We start from the raw sequence: 24914 nt of genomic DNA, 5'->3' as shown, positions 1-24914 counted from the left end.
TTCCTGTCCTGCTGAAAGGCTGGGACCTTACTGAGTGGTGGAGTTACCTGTGTTTGGCTCAGGAATAGGGGACATGAGGGCCAAAATACATGTGGCATTAAACGTGTCACTTGTAGATGTGTGAATCCTTTTTTAAAAAATGTAAATAACGGCTTTGTGGCTGGGATTGGGACCATGGAGAGCAGAGAGAAGGTTAAATCCAGGCTTCTCCAACTTGGCACCATCCCAGATGTGTTGGACTACAAATCCTTCCATCCTTGATCATTGGTCAGGCTGCTCAAGGATGATGGGAGTTGCAGTCCAAAACATCTGGAGGGTGCTGGGTTCAAGAAGTCTGGGTTAACTTTATCCTCTTATGCTGTGGTCCTAAAAAAGACCCATACACACAAACATACCCCTCAACATTGCTATTAGCCCCAGGAAGGAAGCTCCCATAGGTGCCAAGATAAACTTGCTTTTTATCTTCATTGAAGTTCAGTTGTATGTACTCACCTGGAGACTTGGATAGATCAAAATGCCCAAACCTTTCCAGAGCTTCTCTTGTTACAATTATTAAAGCATATAGTGAACCTTCCAGGAAACCTTCCACGGTTCCCTTGTATAGAGGGGAGACTTAGTACATAAGACACTAAGTTGGGTAGATATACTTTGGGCTCCTGAAAGATGTTTACAGAACAACTAGCTGTTCTAAAACACTTTAAAAGAAATGTTGTCATAGGAAACTTTTTTTTTCTATCTAGTGTATTGGTTTATTGAGGCTAGGATAGTGCTTATCTTGTATATGAGTCTGTCTCTGGGGCTGGAGTGGAGAAGTGGACAGTAAGATCCTGCATGAGCGCAGAATAGGTTAATTTGTACTATATCCTCTCTAAAACACTGTGATTGGTCAGTCCTTGAGGGGGCTGCAAGTGCAACCTTCCTCAGCATCTCCCTCATTCAGGGCAGGAGCTGCCTCTCTGCTCCTGCCTGGGGTCTGGGATTGTTTGTTTGTGTTTTGGAGATGTTCACACCCTTCGTAACATTCAGCAGGGAGGAGAGAGAGATGGAGGTGAGGCTTCATCACCAAGTCACTCTTGCTGAAGTGGGCGTTGGCAGGAAGAAGCACATGGGCAACACTTGTTCCATCTCCACTGTCCAGCCACTTCACCAATCAATACTAAAGAGAGAGAGAGAGAGAGAGAGAGAAGACGACTTTTGGTCTTGGGAGAAGCTGGTGGAAGAACTGCTAATGCTCCCCCGTTGGGCCGATGGAGCTCAGCATGGGGTGCCGATGGGCTCCACAGGGGGAGGCGTCTCCTGAGGCTTGTCAAAGAAGATGGAAGAGGACATCTCCGTTTTCAGCTTGCTGTTGGAGCCGCCGTCGCTGGAGGAGGCTTCCTGACCGCACTCCTCGCAGCAGCAGCAGCAGCAGTCCATGAAGGCCTGGCCCAATGGTTTGCAGAGGCACAGCAGCAGCACCGGAGTCACTGAGCACTTGAAGAACAAGAAGAACTGGTTGACGAGGTTTAGCAGGTCCAGGGTCTGCTTTGCCATGTCAGGAGACAGGTAGGCTATGACTATATTGCTGACGTTCTCCGGGATAGTGCAGAGCGCGTAAATCACCGTCAGGCCAATGACAGTGCAGTTGAGCTGGCTCTCACACTGCCCGTGCTTCCCGCTGCGGCACTCGGACTTGTCTGGGCTGCTGATCCTCCTAGTGACCAGCTGGCAGCTGACAGTGAAGAGGATGGGCAAGCAGAAGTAGCATCCAAAGTACCACCACATCCTGGCATTCTGGTAAGTGAGGACTAGCGAGTAAATTGATTCCGGCAGCTCCTGTGAAGGTTTCATGGTGCAGTAGTCGCTCACGACGCCGGAGACTGGGGAGGTGTCCTGTGCCAGCTGCCAGAGGAGGATCTCTGGTGTAGAGAGGGTCATGGAACCCACCCAGATGACAGCCAGCTTGGCAATGATAGAATGGCAGTGCTCAATGGGACGGAGTTTGGCTTGAGGGCTGGTAGCTGCGTGGAATCGGTCGATGCCCAAGGCACAGAGGCTGAAGGTGGTTACTCCCAAGGAAGACACCTAAGGTCACAGTGAGAACAGAGAGAGAGATGGTTGTCCTGCGGAACTGAGCTGACAAAGCAGGGTAGTTTTAAAGCAAGAGGAACATGGTAAAACAGGAAATTCTCTCGCTCCCCTAAAAGAATCGAAGCAGACCCCAAATTATGCCGTAACGACATAAGAAGAGCCATGCTAAACCACTGAGTCCAGCGTTCCGTCTACATTGTGGCCATCTGTGAGAAACCCACAAGTAGGCCATGAGTGCAGTAGCCCCTTCCCAGCTGTGTTTTTCAGCAATAAGGGTACATAGGCATACCGTCCCTGATACTGGAGGGAGCACGTAGCCATCAGGACTAGTAGCCAGTGATAGCCTTTTAAAGCCATCCAAATTGGTGCCCAACACAACATCTTGTGTTAGCAAATTCCATGGTTTAACTATGTGCTGCGTGAAGAAGCCCTTCCTTTTATCTGTCCTGAATCTCCCAGCAACCAGCTTCATGGGGCCCAGGGTTCTGTAAAGATGAGAGAGGGAGAAAAATATCTCCTTATCTACTTTCCCCCTTTATTTATGATTTTTTCTAAGCTAAACAGTCCCAGAAGTTGTTGCCTTTCTTCATAAGTGTTGCTTCAGCCCCATGATCATTTTAGTGGCCCTTTTCTGCTGTTTTCCTGACTCTACAATATCCCTTTTTAAGTGTGGCAACCATAACTGTACATAGTATTCCAAGTGTACACAATCCATTTGTATAAGGGCAGTATGATATTGGCAGTTTTATTTTTGTTTCCTTTCCTAATAATTTTTATTGAACTGTCCACCACAACGCCAATATCTCTTTCATGGTTTGTCACTGCTAGCTCAGATATATATATATATATATATATATGAAGCTGATTTTTTTGCCTCAGCGTACATCATTTTACACTTACTTAAACAGAACTGCATTTACCATTTTGATGTCCATTCTGTCAGTGTGGAGAGATCCTTTTGGAGCTCGTTGCAATCCCTTTTCACTTTAAATCCCTTTTCACCCTAAATAATTTGATGTCATCAGCAAACCTGATCACCTCACTGCTCACTCTAAATTCCCGGATCATTTATGAACACATTAAAAAGCATTGGTCCAATACAGATCCCTGTGAGACTCCACTGTTTACATCTCTCCATTGGGAGAACATTGTTTATTCTAACTCTCCTCTTTATGTTCTTTAACCAGCTACCAATCCGTAAGAGGACTGCTCATCTTATCCCATGACTGTAAAGTTTGTTCAAGAGTCTTTGGTGAAGGACTCAGTCAAAAGCCTTTTGGAAGTACAAGTAAACAATGTCTTGCAGGTTATGGAAAGTGTATGCTTATATTGTGGACACCAGTAAAGAAATCTAGTTGGCTTTCCTAAACTATCTCAACTGACTCAATTGCTTCAGTCTCTTCTATATTTTCACCCTGTATGCGTGCTGGGTGGGTGGGTGGGTGGGGGTTCCTTATATACACCTCAGTGTTGTTTGCTTTTGCATTGTATACTTTAGCCATGTTTGCTTGTGTTTTAATTTTAATGAGTGATTGGGAGGGAGCGGGAGGTGCGGAGTGGAAAGCACAGGATTTAAAACAAACATTTTAAGCTTCAGAGTGACTCTCTTGTAACCAGACCCCCTCTCTTTATTTGTCATCTCTCAGGGAACTGGGCTCAGTCCTGGCCTACAGGGGCAGCAAAACATGGTGGTAGAACAAACTGCTTCACAGGAGGAGGGATCACACAGCTTCAAATGCTCTCCTGCTTGAAACAGGACTGGGATAAAATCTTAGTCCTTGATACACTACTTTTCTAATTGAAGGGAATGTATTATGGGGACTGGGGATATCCAAAAGCGGTATATCCTCCACCTGTGGTTTGAAGTAGGATCACCTCAGGAGCCTTTTCACCTCATCTTCCTTCATGTAGACCAGGCCTTAATGATCCACATTTTCATATTTATGGAATGCAAGTAGCAATTCAAAGCAAGAGGAAAGACCGCCCTTGCGGCGCAGAATGGATCCTCAGGCTGTTAACAGGCCTAAGCAAGGTTTGATCTTTAATGCCTCTCCGAACAGCCCCTCTACCCTTCTGCTTCTTACTACCAAAATGCATCCGGCCAAATGAGTTCAAGTAAGTTTGTTGATGTCCCAAACTAGTCCCTGTTAATTTCCGCTGCATTCAGAACCCAAGGAAAACATCCCTGTTTGCCAAAAGGGAAGAGGGCAAAGTGTGGAGGAGAAAATGCCAAACGCTGGGTGGGTTTGAAAGACAATGAAGAGCATGAATAAATATCAGCCGGGGAGGCCCTCCCCCTCGCTCAGCGCTCTCCATTACAAACCCTGTGCTTTCCTTAGCCTCAGGAAACACACAACGCCCCGTTTGGACGCTTGTTCATCGATTGCCCAAGAGCTCTGGGCCCTAATTGCAGGCACCCGCTCACTTCTGAGGGGAACAAGGGACATTCATTGCGCACAGGAAGCATCGGAAACTAGAAAGAGAGGCTTACTTTCTCCAAAAACCCTTTTAACTGCAGCCAAAGCAGCACACAACAGAACGCTTCCAGGCCACAGCCGGTGCTTCTCACGGTGTTTTGTCAAGACACTGGAATAGACTCTCACAAGTTGCCTCCAAATCTACAGATACATGAAAAATTCACACGAAGCTGACAAGGGCCAGCGTCAAGGGTGGGCATGGTTGGGCACCTGCCCAAGGCCCTGCTGACAACAAGAGCCCCCCCCCCCAGAGTTGCTCCTTTTCACCGTGGCAACCTGCTTGTTCACCTGCCTCTCGCTTTGGCCCAGACAACAGTGGTGGTGAGGAGGAGGAGCAGTAGATGCCCCTGCTTACCTGTTCAGTGCCACTCTGCCTCTCAAGCAAGCAAATGGTAGCAAGGAGGAGGTGCGGCAGAAATAGTAGCTGGTGACAAATGGCCATGAGACGGTAGAGCCCCTAAGAGAGGGAGTCCATTGAGGACGTCTGCTCAAAACCCTGGATCCAGCACTAAGGCTGACAATGCCCAGGTTTCTCTCCAAGTTTCCACTGAGAGGCTGGAGAAGGTTGGTGTTTGCTTGCAGGCCTAGACATTAGTCCCCCCCTCCTTTATTATGAATCTAACAAAGGAGAATAAAAAATAAATCGTGAGAAACAAACGAATGACATACATAGGAATGTCATCATTTTCCCCATACCATTCATAGAAAAAGAAGAGAGTTATGCATCGGTTTCAAGAAAAGCAGACCAAATATCCCAAATACCCATGTTCTCATCCACTCACAAATGGTGTCTATATAACACCTGTTCAAATGTGGATAGCGTTGGTAAGTCCTCAGTCCATTGCATTGTGGGAGGTGAGCATTTGTCCTTCCAACATAATAGTATAAGTCTTTTAGCCCTAAACATTAATTTTGCTTCCCCAAACTCTTTCTCAGCATGATCCAAGGTGTATTCTAGGACCCCTTGTAAACATCACAGATGTTCCTCAGATGCATCTACTGGATAGCACAACTGCATCTGTCTCAAGCAACTGTTATTTCTGCAGGTGACATTCCAAAGATGCACACACCTCTGCACTCCAGCTAAATGCAACACGTCATCCATTGAGCAGTTGTCCTGAGCAAGCTGCTCTGCCGAATGAGAGGTGTGCAGGAGTGCTACTGGAGGTTCAGTGCATAATGACATATAGGGAACTCTACCACACATTATGGAGCGAGAGGATCATGAATCCCAACACTGCCTCATTCAAGATGCAGCCAGGGTCTAGCACTCTCACACAGACAGACACACTTCTAGCAAGAGCAATCAGACCCCTTATCTACGTCGATTTCTTTGAAAGAAAGTGGTTTGGATCCCATAACCTGGGCTCCTGTATCTTATCAGTTGCATAGAAAAGGAAAGTTCAGCAAGTGTCATTTGTATTCATGCAGAAGCTGGTGAAATTCCCTCTTCATCACAACAGTGAAAGCTGCAGGAGCCCTGCCCTCTTTTGCAGCTGGTCACTCTAGTATAGGTCCTGCAGTTTTGTGATGAAGAGGGAATTTCAACAGGTGCTTCATGTATAGAAATGGCAGCTGCTGAAATTCCCTTTTCTGCGCAACTGTTAAAGATACAGGAGCCCTGTCCTCCTTTTCATATGGTCACCCTAGTACACACAAACACACACGCAAACACATCTTGGCGCCTTGTTACATTCCCCCGCCCCGCTATACATAATACATAGCATTTTGCTTGTCAAAAATAATAGGGTTGAAAAATTTGCATCTAATGAAACTATAAAAATTTAAGGCTAAGGAAGATTATGAAAGTGTGCTCATCTATCTCCTTTATCATACCATGAATGCGCTCATGAACTGGAAGAGAAAAGTCAGACAGGGAACTATTCTGTTCTCTAGCTGGGTGCACTGGAGCCATTAAGAACTAAAATATGTCTGTCAGCACAGATATGAAACATTAGTCCACTGGCCATTTCTCTACTCCAATGCATCCTTAGGAGGAGGAACCACTTAGCAGCATAGAATTGGCTATGTGTGTGTGCTTTCTCCTTTCTTTCTGCATTTGCTCCCTATATCCACTTTATGTTCCACTGGGATTCTAGATCCATGTTTATCTTGGAAATGCAGATCTGGAACCATGCAGGGAGAGTTTCAAAGGGAAAGTGGTGGGGAAATGATTCTTCTCTTGCAAATCACCCCTCTCCAGGAGGATGCTTTGCTTGGGGTGGAGAAACAGCTGTTGGAGCAATGCTACATCGGAATGGCCGCAGTGTGACCTGTATTTTGGCCCAAGAGGGAAACTCAACCAGATAATGTTGGCAAGAGCTAAGCCACTGCTAGATCACACTAGAATGCCTTTCAAATACCCAGCTCCTTTTCAGTTGCAAGCTCTGCACATACAAAAAAAAAAAAAGCCATCCACAAATCAATTAATGTACAAATGACACAGAATAAAGAAGACTTGCTATTCAGATTTCATAAGCAGCAGTATCAAGTGTCTTAATGTTCTGACGTATAACCGGAAAATTTTCTGAATGGATGCAAATATTAAAATACCTGACCTACTTTAGGTTACTTTACTTTCAACGAGACACAGGATATATAGCTTCAAGGATGGAGGGTGGTGAAAGGGAGCAAGCGCAGCCAACCTAAAGCTATATCTTTTGGATTCTCGGTTGTTGGCAGATATTTCTCTGAAGCATGCAGTAGTGGCCTCTGGCAGTGATAGGAGGTGTGGACGGCATGAATAAGTACTTGACCCGTGACTGCATTTCCCTACCAAGCCCAACTCCAGTGATCCTGCCAAACAATACCAAGGCTCCATTGTTTTCTCTGCCTTCTCTGTGCACTGAGCTGCTCCCATAGCCAAGCTCTGAATCATTCACAGATGTTCCCCCCACCTGCATTGCTCTCATCTCGCCTTGAGTTCAGAACTGAGCAGAGAATCTACAGAGTAAGCTGGAAAGTGGCAGCCAAAGTGGCGTGACCTATCCAACTAAAGAAGGATTTCTTCTATTATATGATATGGGGGGGATTAACTTGCATGCAAAGGGCCACGTCTGAGCATCCGTATCGCATATGCACCACTAAATTCAAATTCAGTCAAATCTAAACTTACAAATGTGTCACTGTCTCCCCCCTACCCCAGTTCCTGTATGTAGACAGTACACTCCTAGGGGCAGGGACCTGTCTTTTTCAGTTATCATAGAACCATGTACCTGAAGGCACCATAGAAACAAACAAAAGATAGTCCAACAACACTTTAGTCATCTCTTGTTTGGTGCATGCTCCAGCTCTCCATTTTTACTGGTGTGGCACTGTGTCAAACCTGGGTTGTAGTTATTGTTAGTTATTATTGATGTAGCTCCAACAGTGGGCATAGTGCTCTACATAATACATGGGGAAAGGTCCCTGTCCCGAGGAGGCTACAATCTAAAATTCCCCATGGAGAAAACAGAAGAGGGGGGGAGGAGGCAGGGGTAAATATGCAATACGAGAACCAGAGGGCTATACCCAAGCCTTCATAGAAAAGGTGGTGTTTTAGGAGGGATTTGTAGGAAGTCAGAGGAGTGGCACCACACTGGTGTTCCGGGAGGCAATTCCAAGCATAAGTGTCATCACAGGATTTGTCTGTCAAGGGTGCCAATTAAGCATGATGGGACCTGGCCCAGATCAGGGGTTTTAGTTTGATGACATTTCATGCCCTTCAAGGTCTAGAATTGTCATAAGAACTAGGGGTGTGCATGGACCCCCCGCTCCGCCCCACAGGCCGATCCGAAAATTTCGGATCGGCCTGCTCCGCTCTGCGCCGCTCCGCCCATACTCCGCTCCTCTTTGCCACGGAGCTCCGGCTCCAAATCGGAGCTCCGCAGTGGAGGGGAGTGGTGCCAGGTAAGGCCGGGAGAGGAGGGCGGGGTTTTTTACCGGGCCCTGCCGCTGTCGCCGCACGTGTGGCGACGGCGGCAAAGCCCGGTAAGGGACCAAGGGGGAGGGGGGCCTTACCTGCCTCCGTCCGTGGTCCGTCGGCTTCTTCAATTGAGCCCGCGGTTCAGCCAGGAAGTCTGGACCGCAAGTGCGGCCTAGACTTCCTGGTTGAACCGCGGGCTCAATTGAAGAAGCCGAGGGACTGTGGATGGAGGCAGGTAAGGGAGAGGAGGGGGGTTTACCGGGCCCTGCCGCTGTCACCACATGGGCGACGGTGACAGCGGCAGGGCCCGGTAAACCCCACTTACCTTTCCGGCGGAGCTCCGGATCGAGGCGAAGGATCCGCCTTCACCTTGATCCTCTTCGCCACGCTCCGCCGGCCCCCCAATCCTCTTCGCCTCTGCCTTAAGGGGAGGCGAAGCACCCCGCTCCTCTTCTAATTCGCCGGTCTGATTAGAAGCTGAGCACATCCCTAATAAGAACATAAGAAGTGCCCTGATGCTGGATCAGACCGAGGGTCCATCTAGTCCAGCACTCTGTTCACACAGTGGCCAACCAGCTGTCAGCCAGGGACCAAGAAAGCAGGACACATTATTTATTTATTTATTTATTTATTTATTTATTTATTTATTTATATAGCACCATCTATGTACATGGTGCTGTACAGCGTAAAACAGTAAATAGCAAGACCCTGCCGCATAGGCTTACATTCTATTAAAATCATAGTAAAGCGATAAGGAGGGGAAGAGAATGCAAACAGGCACTGGGTAGGGTAAACAGGCACAGGGTAGGGTAAAACTAACAGTATAACAGTATAAAGTCCAAACAGCATCACTGTGTCCAAACAGGACACAGTGCAACAGCACCCTCCTACCTATGTTCCCCAGCAACTGGTGGATATAGGCTTACTGCCTCAGATACTGGAGGTAACACATAGCCATGTGAATATTTAGCAACTACCAATTAACAATAAGCAAATTAATGTTAAAGGAGATCTTACCAGTATATATGATATACAAAGAGGGACAAGGCAGGGCTGTCCTCTTTCTCCTCTGTTATTTATCTTGGTGTTGGAGGTCTTGAACCGGGATATAAGACAAGACAAACAAATTGGTGGAGTGAAGATTAAAAAAGATTACAAATTGAGGGCCTTTGCTGATGACTTGGTTTTTATATTGGAGGACCCTCTAAAGGGAACTGAGACCCTGATGAGTAAGCTGAAAGAGTTTGGTGTAGTAGCAGGCTTCAGGGTCAACAGAAAACTAAAATATTAACCAAGAATATGAAATTACAAGAACAAAGAAAGTTGATTGAGAAGATGGGCTTTAAAATGGAGAAAAAAGTAAAATATTTGGGAGTTGTGCTGACAAACATGAATTGTTTGTTTGTCACCCCCAGAATTGTTGTTTTTAAATGGATACTGTTGTTTTTATACTGTTTTTATGTTTTTTAAATTTTTGTATACTTTTAATGTTTGCTATTTTTAATTGTTGTAAACCGCCCAGAGAGCTTCGGCTGTGGGGCGGTATATAAATGTAATTAAATAATAAATAAATAAATAAATAAATAATGTTATATGCTAATAATTATGTGAAAATGTGGAATGAAGTTAAAGATGACCTAGCTAAATGGGAGAAAGTGAGACTATCCCTGTTGGGAAGAATTGCCACGATAAAAATGAATGTATTGCCAAGAATGTTATTTTTGTTCCAGGCGGTGCATATCATAAAAGGGGATGTATCATTCAAGCAATGGCATAGAGATATCTCTAGATTTATTTGGTAAGGTAAAAAACCAAGAGTAAAAATTAAAGTTTTACAAGATGCCAAAAAAAGAGGAGGTCTGGGACTTCCCGATCTGAAACTGTATTTCTATGCCTGTTGCTTGGTGTGGATGAAAGAATGGGTAGTGCTGGAGAACAGAAGATTGTTAGAGCTGGAGGGGCATGATATAAAATTTGGGTGGCATGGATATCTCTGGTATGAGAAAGCTAAGGTCAATGTGGATTTTAATAATCACTTTGTAAGATGCACAATTTTGAATGTATGGAAGAAATATAAATTGAGATTATGTCAGAAGACTCTAATGTAGGTGTCAGCCCAAGAAGCTTTCTATAGAAGAGAATTGTCGAGTGGACATAAACGGTTAAAATATAGTGATGTCTTGGAGACAGCCCAAGGAGAGTGTAAGCTAAAAACGAAAGAAGAGTTGCTAAAAGAGGGACACATATGTCAATGGTTCTCGTATTTACAGATTCAGGAGAAGTTTAAGAGCGATGTAAGAGCGGGAGGATTCGAGGGCTCAATGTCATTGTTTGAAGAGGTATTATGTACTAATGAAGAACATCTTATTGCCAAAGTAAACTATTGTTAAAGTTGGAGGGAGAGAAAGAACAAGTGATGGACTGTATGGTTAGATGGGAAAACAATGTGGGGCATAAAATCCCAATAGAACTATGGAAAAACATGTGGACAAAAGGTTTAAAGTATACACTAAGTACCAGATTAAAGGAGAACTTTTATAAGATGATGTATAGATGGTATATGTCCCCCTCAAAGTTAGCAAAAATGTATAGTGGTTGTTTGGGGGACTGTTGGAAGTGTGAAGAGCAAGAAGGAACATTTTACCACATGTGGTGGTTCTGTAAAAGGGCAAAGGCATACTGGGTTAAAATACATGTATTAATGCAAATTTTTTTTAAAGTAAATGTAGAAATTAAACCAGAAATGTTTTTGCTTGGACTGATGGATGATCAATTAAAAGAGAAAGGATTGTTATTCCAATATATGACAACGGCGGCAAGATTGTTATATGTGCAATATTGGAAAAAAACACAAGTACCATCAACGAAAGAATGGCTCCTCAAGGTGTTGGGATTGGTGGAGATGGCGAAATTAATGGCGTTAGTAAAAGAAAGAACAATAGCTTCATATGTAATGGACTGGAAACCTTTTATTGAATATATAAAAGAACTACAAAAGGATGACTTATTTGTATGTGGATTTTATATATAACTTGTATTCTTGCATTTGATAAATATACTTGCTTGCTCTTATGAAATCCGGATCTGGTAAACTAGAAATATGATACTTGCCTTCTGACATGAAGGTCGCTTAAATGGAATATAGCCTTATGTATTTGTGACTATTTTAGTAGTTGTTTATGTTGTGATGTATTGTTGTTTTACCTTTCCTTATGTGCTCTGTTTATGTGGAAAATTAATAAAAGTATTAATAATAAAAAAAACATTAAGCAGTCCACTTTTATCGTTGGTTGGTCATATTATCCCCCACCCTTCCTTCCTTCACAGGTGTCAAGTGCCCAGATAAATTATCCTGTATAGTTCAAGCTAAGTCATCCTTCCCAGTCAATTGATGGCCTGGACCTTCCCCCTCTCTGGACAATGTCACCAAAAGAATGGTTCCCCAGAGTAAGAATAAACACAGACCCAAAGAGCAACCTGATCTGGGACTTGAGGGCCAGACTCAATGTCATGGCAGCAGACGGACCTATCTCTGTAAACATAGCTCTGCCCCAATCATGTACAAAGTGGGGGTGGATCCAATCTAAAATGCTCATGGGACATGAGTGAGGAGTACTGAAATGTACTCTTGGGTCCATCATTAAGATATATTGCATTGGTAGGTATCAGGAGCAAGGCATTCTCAGCCCTGTATTTGTGGAATTCACTTCCTTCTCCTTGCAGCTTGAGCAACTCCATCATGATCAGTTTTCTAAGAAAAGTTTGAAGACTTTATAAATGTTAATCTGCATTTTATTAATTGCTGTCCTATGGGCTTTTAATAGCATTCATTTTAGAGGTGATTGCGTATATTTTAAGAATAGTGATCTTATATCCGTATGATTGCATTCTATTCTATTTATGGATTGTGCACTTTCCAGATTTTTTCATAAATTTAGTCAAAGAAAAATATGTAAGATAAGGAAACATTGTCCAAAACGCACATTACTCCCATAGGCTAAAGCTTGAAAATGCACATTTGGGGGAGGGATTTGAACATTTGGGGGGGGGGATTTGCCAACTTGCTGAAGTGTGAATTTGCGTGAATTTGGGAAAATTGGAAAAAATGATTCCATCAAAGAGCTGGTGATAGAACAAAAGGCACCTGACAATCCATGAAATGCAGAAAGAATAGGTGTTACAAAATCTGTACATCTGTAGTGGGGGCTTGGGCAAGATGCCCTCAATGGATTACCCACCCACCCACCACTGCTGAATCCACCAAGTTCCTTGCCACTATCATCACTGCCCATCTGCTTTCCTTCTTCCTCTAGGCCCAGTCTGCACCACTGCCTGGGAGGAGAGAACAAGCCAAATGGAAGCAACTGCTCCTGCTGCTCCTTGCTCTTGTCACCACTTGCACCCTGGAGAGTAAGGTGACTGTTTGAAAAGGACAGGGCTCCTGTGTCTTTAACAGTCATATAGAAAAGAGAATTTCGGCAGGTGTCATTTGTATATATGGAGAACCTGGTGAAATTTCCTCTTCATCACAACAGTTAGAGCTGCAGGTGCCCTGCCCTTTTTTGTATCTGGTCATGCTAGGCAGGTCTCCCGCAGCTTTAACTGTTGTGATGAAGAGGGAATTTCACCAGGTGCTGCATGCATACAAATGACACCTGCTGAAATTCCCTTTTCTGTACAAGTGTTAAAGATACAGGAGCCCTGTCCTCCTTTCCATACTGTCACCCTACTGGAGAAGGCAGGCATAGTGTCAGCACCAGCAAGAAGGAGTAGCAGCACCAGGGGTCTTGGAGGGTCAACAGTGGTGGTCCCTGTTGGCAATGGTGCAGCTGGGGCTGGAGTTTGGAGCCAATGTACAGGCACCCCAAATGATCCCCAAGAGAGCAGCAGGAGATGACGGCAGCAGAAGCAAACTCCATTTAATTTCTGTAGTCATGATGGAGCTATAATATAAGGAAGCTTAAAATGAAAAAAAACCTGTATATGCTCAGTTTGTTTCGGAGTTTAAAAATTTTTTTTTAGCAGGGTTGGCAAACAGTCTAACATAGGAGGAAATATAGATCTGTAAAGCATGGAATGGCAGTTGCGGGTTTAGATACATGCATGTAATACACATGGCCATCTAATGCCCACGCATAAGATCATTAAGCAGAGCGTTAATTCCCTCGCTACATCACTGCCTGTTGAGAGTGGGCCTCATCAGGGACTCAACAATGCTGATTCCTAACTCCATCCCTGCCCAGGCTTTTCCTTCCAGTTGTGCTCATTTCTAGAATGGGAACCTGGCAGGAGAGAAAAGTGTTGCCAAGGGACAGGATGGCAGAATGGAGGATTTAGCATGCCTCACCTGTGCACTCGTCCTGTTGCTTTATACATGATGGAGGCAGAGGCATGTGTATTGAAACAAGGCTGCCACCATCACATCTGGTTTGTAATTTCACTAGTGTATAGGAATGAGGCTGGGCAGGGATCTGCTGGACTTTAGGGGTGCCTGATGACCGTTACTGAAAAGATAGCAGTCTCTGGGGTGTTTCTTTTTAATGTATTTGTCCTTTTTCCAGAACCACACATTTTCTGTGTACTAATAGTATTTCAGACTATTGAAGCTCTGAAGGGTCCTTCATTTCTGAGAATTTCATCCTGTAGTCCTACACAGCATTGTGAGGGGGAAATTAAGATGGCCTTTTTTCTGCACTCATTAACAAGGTCTCCATGGCACTATGTTTTGCCCAGCCAAACAAGTTTTTCCATGGAAACCTCGCATCATTCAAAAACACGATGCCCCCTCTTTTCGCTCCACTCCATCCTAGGAACAGCTCAAATGGAAAGTCACAGGGAAGAGATGTCAGTTGGTCCAGAGGAGCCAAGTTGTAGCTTCTCACACCCAGCATGGTTTATCCAGATTTATGGCTGGTCCTAAAGCTCAGTACATTTAATGACTCCTTATCTCAATCAGCCAGCCTCTGTGAGATAGACTGGTATTCTTTTCATTTGACAGGTAGGAAACTGAGGCTAAGATATAGTGATTTACCCAAAGCCAACTTGAGGATTCCATGACTAAACTAGGATCCAAGTTGAAACTTTGGAGGGTGTTAGGGTGACCATATAAAAAGGAGGACAACCCTGCCCTCTTTTGTATCTGGTCACACTAGGCAAGCTCCTGTAGCTTTAACTGTTGTGATGAAGAGGGAATTTCACCAGGTGCTGCATGCATGTGAATGACACCTGCTGAAATTCCCTTTTCTATACAACTGTTAAAGATACAGGAGCCCCTGTCCTCCTTTTCATATGGTCACCCTAGAGGATATGGGTGAGCAGGATTGGCAATGGTAAGTATGGTTGGGCACCTGCCAAGGGTCCACACTCCACCAGGGCCCACTGGCAAGAACCTCCCAAAGTTGCTCCTCTTCCTCATCCTCCTCCCCATTGCCCTGCTTGTTCACCTGTCTCTTGCTCAAGCAACAGTGGTGGTGAGAAGGAGGAGCAGAAGATGCCCCTGCTTACTTGCTCACTGTCTGCCTGTCAAGCAGGCAAGTAGTAGCAATGATGGAAAAAAGGAGGAGGAGGAGCAGCAGCAGCAGCAACAGCATCTCATGGCAATGGTAGTGAGAAGGTTCACTCACTGAGAGAGGGGGCCCATTGAGGATGTCTTGCCCAAAGGCCTTCCAAAACCTGGAGGTTTTTTTATCACAGGGATGAGAGCAAATCTCAAACAGATTCTAATGATTGAATTTTCTTGCAAAATATTTGATTTATATTCTTCTAATTTGCCTTCCCCCTCCCAAACATTTGCAGTTATTGATGATACTGGATTTAAGAATTAGAGAGAGGGGTGGGGGGTGGGGGCTAAGAATAATGTGCTTATATTTGGCAAGTGGGTTTATAATACTATTTGCCTGAAAATCAATAAAGTCCAAGGGCATAGTCTGAAGGCATCTGAGGCAACCACCTTGCTAAAGCTAAGCAGGTATGAGTCTGGTCAATGCTTGGAGGGGAGACCACCTGGGAACCACATGTAGCCACCTTGAGCTCTATGATGGAAGAAAGGTGGGCTATAAATGTAATTAAAAAAAACTTCATGTTTTACAAAAGCATCCCAGAAAGTCATATTTCAAAAGCAACATTTGCAAGTGTTTGATATTCAAAAAGCAAAATATTAATTCTAAAATATTGCAAAGATTTGAATTTGCCCAAGGTTTCATTTCAGTACCTGCTGGAATTTAAGCTTTCGCCATCTAGTTCCAAGTCTAACACTCTTTGTTTTGGATAACACTGTCTCTCAATTCATCCTCTATCTTCTCAGTCTGGATATAGAGAGTGTGATCCACTTGGTAGCTCTCATGCACAAACCTCACTGAAATAAATGGAAGGCGTGCAAAAGCACTACCCTATTTCAGGGCAATTCCCATTCATTTCAATGGGGCTTAAATATGAGAACATCCCTATGGGAAGTGCCAAGAATTTCCCATTGTATGAACCCCACTGCAGGATCAGACCAAAGTCCTATCTCAGGGGTGGGAAACATGTGGCCTTCCAGATGTTGATGGACTGCAACTCTGATTAGTCCTAGCTAGCATAGCTAATGGTGAGGGATCATGGGTGCTGCAGTCCAAAAACATCTGAAAGGCCACAAGTTACCTACCTCTGGTCTATCTAGCCCAGCATAGTGGCCAACCAGCTGCCTGTGGAAAGCCCACAAGCAGGACTTTGAAAACAATAGCACTACCCCACTCATGTTCCTCAGCAAGTAGTATTGAGAGGCATACTGCCACTGAACCTGCAGATAACGTATAGCCATCATGACAAGTGACCATTGATTAACTTATCCTCCATGACAATTGTTACCCAGAGGACCTTCTCTTCTGCCGCTCCCAGAATGTGGAATGGCCTGCCGGGAGAGGTTCACCAACTTAACAGTCTTCCTGAATTTAAGAAAGCCATTAAGGCTGATCTCTTCCGGCAGGCCTACCTAGCTGAATTTTAAGATGCCTTTTAATAATGCAGTAGTTTTATATGTTTTTAATCAGTTTTATGTATTTTATGGTGTTTTGTATTTGGTGTTGCTCCAGAGAGAGAGGCGGGTAAGATATATCATCATCATCATCATCATCATCATCATCATCATCATCATCATCAAATACTTTTCACAGCCATGTAGGCCATCTCCCCATTCTGTGGTAACAAACTCCATAGTTTAACTAAAAACAACAAAAGATCTTGTGGCACCTTAAAGACTAACAAAATTATTCTGGTACAAGCTTTCATGGACATTGTCCACTTCACTAGCTGCAAGAAAAGTGGACAGTGCTCACAAAAGCTTATGCCAGATTGAATTTGTCTGTCTTTAAGCTGCCACAAGACTGTTGTTTTTGCGGGCGCATACTAACATGGCTGCCTCTCTGGAAATAGTTTTAACTAAGCGCTGCCACTCTTTCACCTAACGTGTTGTCATACAGACAGACTTGTAAATTCTTGAGCTCACTGTGTCAGGTATTGCTCAGCTGCAGATCACACTGGTTTACAGGATAATGGTCCAGTTCAGTGGTCACTCTCTCTTCCTGGGGGACGCTGGGAATGGGATATGATTGGGTGGGAGTGGGTCGGTAGGGTGCTGTCAAGACAGTCTCCAGGTCTATGTACACCAGACTCATCATTTCAGCCTTGTTTGGGTTTTTTTTCTCTTTTTCTTTTTTTTACTAGAACCCTAAGATCCACCAACCACAGCCAGGTTTATTTGTTTTTACCATTAAAGCACAGGGTGCCCCAAGCACATTCTTAGCCTAGGAATTTGTTTTCAGAACAGAACTGAGTTCATATAAGGCTCATCCTATGAAGCTGAATTGTGAGAGGTTCAGGTCAGATAAAAGGAAGTACTTCTCCACACAGCACATAAACTATGGAATTCACTACCACAAGATGTAGTAGTGGCCACCAACTTGACAGCTTTAAAAGGTGATTAGACAATGCCATGGGAGATAAGGGTATTGATGGCTACACTAGCCATGACGGCTGTATAGCACTTACAGCATCATAGCCAGTAGGCTGAGGAAGACAAGTAGAAGGGTGCTATTGTATCAATGTCTGTCTTGTTGTGGGCTTCCCAAAGGCAACTTGTTGGCCACTGTGCAAACAAAATGCTGTGCCAGATAGGCCTTTGATCCAGCACAACTCCAATGTTCTTAAAAGTGTGTTCCTGGTTACCAGACCTTTGTCCATTTCAGCAGAGTATTTCAGGTGGAAAAAGTGATTTTCTTGTTACTACTGGGGTGGTTTTTTTTATTATTATTATTTATTACATTTATATACCGCCCTATAGCCAAAGCTCTCTGGGCGGTTTACAAAGATTAAAAGACTGAACATTAAAAATCAATATAAAAAACTTCAAACCATAAAAACAGCTAATATTTAAAACAATTTTTTAAATACTCGGCCAGGCCAAAGCTAGTTTTGGAGTCAGTTAAAACTCAACATATGCTGTTAAACGCCTTGGAGAAAAGAAACATCTTGACCTGGCGCTGAAAAGATAACAATGTTGGTGCCAGGCAAGTCTCATCAGGGAGAACATTCCATAATTGGGGGGCCAATTATGAAAAGGCCCTCTCCCTTGTTGCCATCCTCCAAGCTTCCCTCGGAGGAGGACCTTAGATGTTGAGCGTAGTGTATGGGTTGGTTCATGTCGGGAGAGGCGTTCCGTCAGGTATTGTAGTCCCAAGCCGTGTAAGGCTTTAGGGGTTAAAAGCAGCACCTTGAATCGGGCTCGGAAATGTTCAGGCAGCCAATGCAAGCACTGTTAAAGAATTGGGAGTCAGAAACACTTGCTGATCTATTGCAAGTCACCCAGAGATCTAGCAGAAGATCCCAGTCTGCCTTCTGCCATCCTGAACTATGCTACAAACCCATGCCTGTTTTATGCCAGATTAACCATAATGGCATTTTCCAAAGAATTCTGGGGATTGTGGGCCATACTTGGCTAAGTATATTTATATCCTTGGCTGGAGGCAAAGCATTGTGCGAAGCAGCCTTCACACCAGAGCACTTTCCTGCACCAGTTTAGCTCAGTGGTAAGAGCACCTGCTTTGTATGTAACCCTCGGTACCTCCAGGTAAGGCTAGGAGAGGATCCTGCCTGAAATCCTGAAGAGCTTCTGCCAGTCAGTGTCGACAACACTGAGCTTAGATGCACCAGCGGTTTGACTCAGTGTAACGCAGCTTCCTGTGTTCCTGAATGGGCAGCCTCGGATATCTCTACAAAGTTGCTACTTTTCGGGTGACTTGGGGCAGCAGGGGGAGCTCTTTGCTGCAGGCAGAATCACACAGGAAACATCCACATCCCCAACCACATCTTTGCCATCCTTCCATGTGGTAGCCTGATTCACACATGTCTCATTGAGTTATGGGCTTCACGGAGATCCACAACACTGGGCATCAGGCCACCGTATCTATTGACTGCGGCTGAGTATTCAGACTTTTTTTTTTCAGTACACACTAAGTCAGAAGACGGGGCAGCAACTCAAAGCAAACGCTGCAATCCTATATTTACTCAGAAGTCAATCCTGCTGTGTTCCAATGGGCTCCCCCCACCCCAGGTTTGTTGTGCACAGGATTTGATGCTGAGCTGGCCAGGTCCTCGCATTGATCTGCTCCCCTGCTGCCATGGAAGCCAATGCAGCTGGCTTGGCTGCCACTTCCTTCAAAACACTCCTTGTGTTTTGGAGATGTTGACACACCAAACAGAGGCAGAGCATTCTCGGGACTGCTGCAGTTACCTGCACACACAGCTGTGTGGGGTTCAGGAGGCAAAATGTCATTGCTCTTCTGCCTCAGTTTGTTAGTTACATCAGCAGAGGACCCCCCCCCCGACCCATCATGGCAAGAGTCTAGGCCAACCTTTCCCAACCTGGTGCCCTTCAGATGTGTTGGATTTACAGATGTCAGAGGAATCTGTCCATGGGGTTGACCTGCCAGGTTTTCATCATCCCAGACTCAGGCCTTTGCTAGACCTACCTTAAAATCCACGACGGAGAAGGGGAAAGCCCGCAATGCAACTATCGCGGGCTGTCGCCCTAGTCTAGATGTCAGACGCGACAAGCTGAAGGAAAGACCCGTCGCATCTGCCATTTTTTTTCAATTTTAAAGGGGCGATGCGCACGAACGCTTGTGCGCTCAGGTAAGGTTTTTTTAAAAACATTAATTTGATTTTCCTGCTCCCCCCACCCTGCCCCCGATGGGCATAGCACTACTGCGGAGCACTGCGCCCCATGCACGGCTTCTCCTGGCTATGCGCGAGTAATTGCGCAGAGCCAGGAAAAGCCGCGGAACGGGCTACACACTTGCGGTCTCAGGCTCAGCCCGAGACCGCAGGAAAAATTGGGATGAAAGGGGTAGGCTATATCCTGGGGCCAGGGAGGGTTGATCCCTCCCTGAGCCCGGGATCCCCTGTGAGTCATCTGGACATAGCCTGGTCTAGCAAAGGCTTTAGAGTCATTTCCCATGAGCTGGCACGACTCAGGGCCTTCCTAGACGAGGCCTTAGCGCGCTTTGTGGGCCGGTTTCCCTGCTGTGCGTCCAGATGACGCACAGGGGAATCCGGCGCCAGGCCGCACTGAGGCCTTCTCTAACGCGCCATAAGCGAAGTCGCTTATGGTGCGCCTTTTTTTATGCGCGAGTAATTGCGCGGAGCCAGGAAAAGCTGCGGAACGGGCTACACACTCGCGGTCTCAGGCTCAGCCCGAGACTGCAGGAAAAATTGGGATGAAAGGGGTAGGCTATATCTTGGGGCCAGGGAGGGTTGATCCCTCCATGAGCCCGGGATCCCCTGTGCGTCATCTGGACACACAGGGGTGATCCCGGGTATCAGCCCGGAACATAGCCTGGTCTAGCAAAGGCCTTAGAGTCATTTCCCATGAGCTGGCATGACTCAATCTGCATCCAGTAAAGCCAGCTTGCGGATTTTCCAGAGTTTTACTAAATTTGCCTAAGAAATTTGCCTAAATTGTGCAAAATACAGCTGCAAATTGTGTGCAAATTTCAATATATGCACACACACAAAATTAAAATGGAAAAAGTTCCCAGTTTGGGGGCGGGGGGACGACCCACAGCTCAGCTCACAAATGCAAGCTCAGTCGGGGGCAATGCAGAATTTCCTGACAACAGACATCCCTAGTTGGACTAATATTCCCAGCATGCTGGCTGGGGAATGCTGGGAGTTGTAGTCCAGCATATCTGGAGGGCACCAAGTTGGGGAAGACTGGCCTAAGCTCTCCTCAAACACTAGCTAAGCCTCAGGTTCAGTTCTGTCCTCTACCACAGGTGTCCTATGCGGCCTTCAGGTAGGGTTGGCCCAAGATATTTTGCTGTCTTTTCCCCCACCTGCCTGCCCGTCCACCCATCCCCAAACTCAGGGTGCATAATACCCAAGGCCAGACAAGTTATTTTGGCAACTGAGGCAGACAATCCCACAAATACCCTCTCCTTTGCCCTGGCAGTAAAAATACAACAATAATAAATTAAATAACTTATGGTTTGCTGCCCTTTCACACACACACCCAATCCCTCAGTCGAATAGTAAGGCTGACCCTGCCTTGAGACAAAATGCTTACCCTCTCTGTGCCTCAGGGCTGTGGATCTGTTTCTTTTTAAAAGAGCATGTGCTAATAACTATTCATCCCCAGGCACAAAATCTTCAGGAACACTGAAAGAACTATCAACATGCACCATCATATACACACGCACATGCAGACGTCACATGCAGAGGCCCTAATAGCTAAGTATGACAGACTTTCTATGCCAATGAAAAATGTGGCACACGTCATACAGCGCTCCGAGTATCTCTCAGGCACAACCTTCTGGGAGACATCAAACAATCCCTGAGATCTCAAAAGAGTTGGGACTGCCTCTGACTGTTTTCTGTGCCTTTAAAAAATGTGTGTGACAGGAAGAAATTTAAGAAACCTCTCCTAGCAGGGTGATTCCGTGGTGGTGAAAGCTTTACCTGGTGAATTTCTGCCTCTCATGTGCTTGTTAAAGGCACAAGTGTCCTAGGGCGGGGGGTAGTGGCAACATGAACTGTAACAGGCTTTCCAACTTTTGAAATATCCCTGGTACCTGATCCTTTAACATTCGTTGAGAACCTGTGACCCTCCAGACATCAATGAATTACTACTTCCATGATCCTGCATCATTGGCCAGGATGGCTGAGGCCGATAGGAATTGGAGTTCAACAATAGGGTGGCCATATGAAAATGAGGACAGGGCTCCTGTATCATTAACAGTAGCAAAGAAAAGGGAATTTCAGCAGGTGTCATTTGTATGCATGCAGCACCTGGTGAAATTCCCTCTCCATCACAACAGATAAAGCTGCAGGAGCCCTGCCCTCTTTTGTAGCTGGTCTCTCTTGTGTAGCTCCTGCAGCTTTAACTGTTGTGATGAAGAGGGGATTTCACCAGGTGCTGCATGCATGCAAATGACACCTGCTGAAATTCCCTTTTCTACGCAACTGTTAAAGATACAGGAGCCCTGTCCTCCTTTTCACATGGTCACCCTATCCAACAACATCTTCTGGCCCTGCTTTAACAGCAAGATAATCTGGAGCAATTAGGAAATGTGAACATGTTTCCTCCTTGCCATGAAAAGCATGACTTGCTCATTCTGCTCTTCAGACGTCTGTTAAAAGCACAAGAGCATACCAGGCAGCTCCCCCCCTGCACTTGGCAACCACCAGCTGGAATGCTCTGTCAACAGCAGGTAACAATTTCTGCTAGCATGGCATGGCCACTTCACCTCTGACCTCACAGCCACCGTCTTTGAGAACGAGAAAGCTTGCTCAGCTCTTTTAAAAGCTGAGAGTAAAAATTTGCAAAATGCATATTAAAACAATGCTAGAATACAGCTCTTGAATTGTTGGGTCATTATCACAGCCCCAACCAACCTGCTGGTTGATGGATTCCCTGCAACTGTTTGATGCACTTATTCTTTTTAATTAGGGTGTTATCCTTCTGAGAGGACATAAAAGTATTTGCATTTATAACCTTGCTCTGAATGCTGGCTATATTTTCTATCCGCTAATGGATGTCCGCTCTGATTTCAAAAAGTTTGTGTGTTGTTTTCTTCTAGACAAATAAGGCAAACCTTCTCCTGGCCTGCTTTGTAGACTTTGGGTCTCTGCAGTCAGCACAGCGATAATTCTCCAGACCAAATAAATAGCTTATGAATAAGCACAGGTAATATGGATAGGCACTCATGGTGACCAGGTTTAAACACACTATCTGTGACAATGTATTCCCAATCCAACAAGGAAATCTGTCTCCACTTCCCCAAAGACATTTCAGTTGTTACCATTTTAGGAAGAGGGGGGGAATCTACACTATTGCTTTTAAAGCGCTTTAAAGCACTTTGAAAACGTTTTGAAAACTGTATATGCAGTGTGTCCTGGGCCACAACAGTTGTCAAAACTGTTATAAAGCGCTTTAAAGCAGTAGTGTAGATCCCCCCAGGGTTGGGGCTGCTTTCAGCTCTTAAGGCTATCGGATTAAACCAGTATTCATAATAAAGGTGTAAGCTTTTGAGTTACACCAAACTCTTCCTCCAGCTAGATCAGTCCTCCCCAATTTGATGTTCTGTACTGCAACTCCTGTAATTCCCCAGCCAGCTATACTGATCCCCTCAGGGATCTATCAGCCATTCCTCGAACTTGGTAAGGACATCTGTGCATAGGGAGCACTAATGTGGCTGAGAGACAAAGCAAAGGGATCAGTCCAAGCTCATGGCATCTAGCGGGACATAATGCCACAGCATCATCCCCCAAAGAGGACAGATGGATGAGATGGAGGGGAGAGCAGCAGAGGAACCTCTTACCTCCATGAAGGGCACAACGCGGCAGGAGATGTTCCCCAGCAGCCTCTTCTTGGTGATCTCATTGAAGATGACCACTGGCAGGCAGAAGAAGAGGATGAGGAAGTCCCAGAAGGCTAGGCTGGCCAAGATGGAGTTCCAGGCGCTTTTCATGTAGTAGTTGTGCCAGACGATGCACATCACAGAGAGGTTCCCAATGATGCCCACGGCAAAGACAATGAGGGACAAGAACATGACCGCATAGGCACTGTAGGAGCTCTCTGTCACCGGGTACAGAGGGTTCTGGATCTGAGGGCGCTTTCCCAATGCCACCGTCATATTGTCCTGGGGCTCTGTGCCCCCGTGGACCCCCGGGCTCCTTTGGTGGTGTTCCGATGGATCTGTGCTGGACGGCACCAGGGCCTTGGTTGGCCGTAGGCTGGCAGGGTTCACGGGCCGAGGATACTCCACTTTCACTCCTGGAATGTACTGTTGGGCCGGCTTGGAGCTGTCATCCTTCGTCCCCCTGCGGGCCCTTCTCCACCTCAACTGGTCTTCTGAGAACTGTCGTCCCCTGTCATTGCCAACAGACCCCGACCTCCCCACCCGGCCGAGTTCTCCAAGTGTCTCCAACGGTGCATCTTTGGAGACGACGTACCTTCTTAAGTGACCCTCTCCTGCCCTTTGCTCCTTCCTGGGCTCTCTGCTAAACAGGGCAGCCCCTTCCTTCACTGTGGACTCCAGAGGCTGCAGGAAAACCAGCCAAAGCACAATTGTCCAAGGCAAAGACATTCTTCTTTTTTGCACAGATGGGGGGGAAAAGAGGCACGAGAAAGAAAGCGACTCACCAAGTGAATGGAGATGGCACTGCAAGCTGTGAGGAAAGGGGGAGAAAGCCCCCGCACTTGGACCTGGAGTATGGCGAGGGGCGGGCGGTGGGTCTCCTGAAGCCTCCGCGAGGATCGAGCCAAGGCAGAGAGGGGCTTCAGTCTGCCTCTATCGGCGTCACTTCTGTTCTGCATTCCCTCAGATCTTTGGGCAGGATAAAAACCGTTTCCCCCAGTAATTCACTCCAGTCATCCTTTGTTGGGCCACAGGCCCCCTGGTGGCCAAACCACAATGGCTGCGGGCCGCTGGGAAAAAGATCAAAACCCCAACATTAGTGGAGCCAGTAGGAAGAGACGGAATAGCCGAAAGGAACGGCCTGCCTCAGCAGTAGACCTCAGGCTGGGTTTTGTGTGCGCGTGGGAGTAAAGGAGGCTCTCTTAGGAAATAAGCAGGGCTGGCACAGTTCCTTCAGCCAAGCAAGAGACAAATTAATCCTAGGTCACACAATACAATTCTAATACCAACCTACTCGTGCAATATACCACTGGTTTTTAAGAAGTTTCTCCTTGTTTTTGGTCAATGATGTACAATTTGGTAGTGTTTCATCGGTCGTACCCTACTTCAGGATTCTTTTATAAAGGAAAAGCAGGTAGTAGAAACGCTCTTCAACATTTTTTAGTAATGGTTTGGACGAGGAGGTGCAGGGAACGCTTATCAATTTTGCAGAAAACACAAAATTGGCTGGGATAGCTAATACCCTGGAAGACAGAAACAAAGTTCAAAGTGATCTTGATAGGCTGGAGCGCT

At 45.7% G+C, this 24914-nt stretch overlaps 1 protein-coding gene across 1 annotated transcript; it reads right to left on the bottom strand.

Annotated features, from left to right (window-relative positions):
• Nucleotides 1-639: 639 nt before the first annotated feature.
• GPR37L1 (G protein-coupled receptor 37 like 1) lies at nucleotides 640-24494 on the bottom strand. The gene is made up of 2 exons (XM_063144161.1): nucleotides 23304-24494; nucleotides 640-2064 (listed from the first exon to the last, which is right to left on the bottom strand). Exons 1-2 carry the CDS (start codon nucleotides 24069-24071, stop codon nucleotides 1255-1257), a joined length of 1578 nt encoding a protein of 525 aa, XP_063000231.1. The 5' UTR covers nucleotides 24072-24494; the 3' UTR covers nucleotides 640-1254.
• Nucleotides 24495-24914: the final 420 nt, after the last annotated feature.

The sequence above is a fragment of the Elgaria multicarinata genome, chromosome 1 (assembly GCF_023053635.1).
Source record: "Elgaria multicarinata webbii isolate HBS135686 ecotype San Diego chromosome 1, rElgMul1.1.pri, whole genome shotgun sequence".
Taxonomy (NCBI): Eukaryota; Metazoa; Chordata; class Lepidosauria; order Squamata; family Anguidae; genus Elgaria; species Elgaria multicarinata.
This window is presented reverse-complemented; position numbering and strand designations above follow the sequence as displayed.

Coding starts and splice junctions, on each gene's coding strand:
- GPR37L1 (XM_063144161.1), bottom strand. CDS start 24,071: ATGTCTTTGCCTTGGACAATTGTGCTTTGGCTGGTTTTCCTGCAGCCT. Junction 2,065..23,303: donor GCGTTGTGCCCTTCATGGAG/GTAAGAGGTTCC, acceptor CTGTGACCTTAG/GTGTCTTCCTTGGGAGTAAC.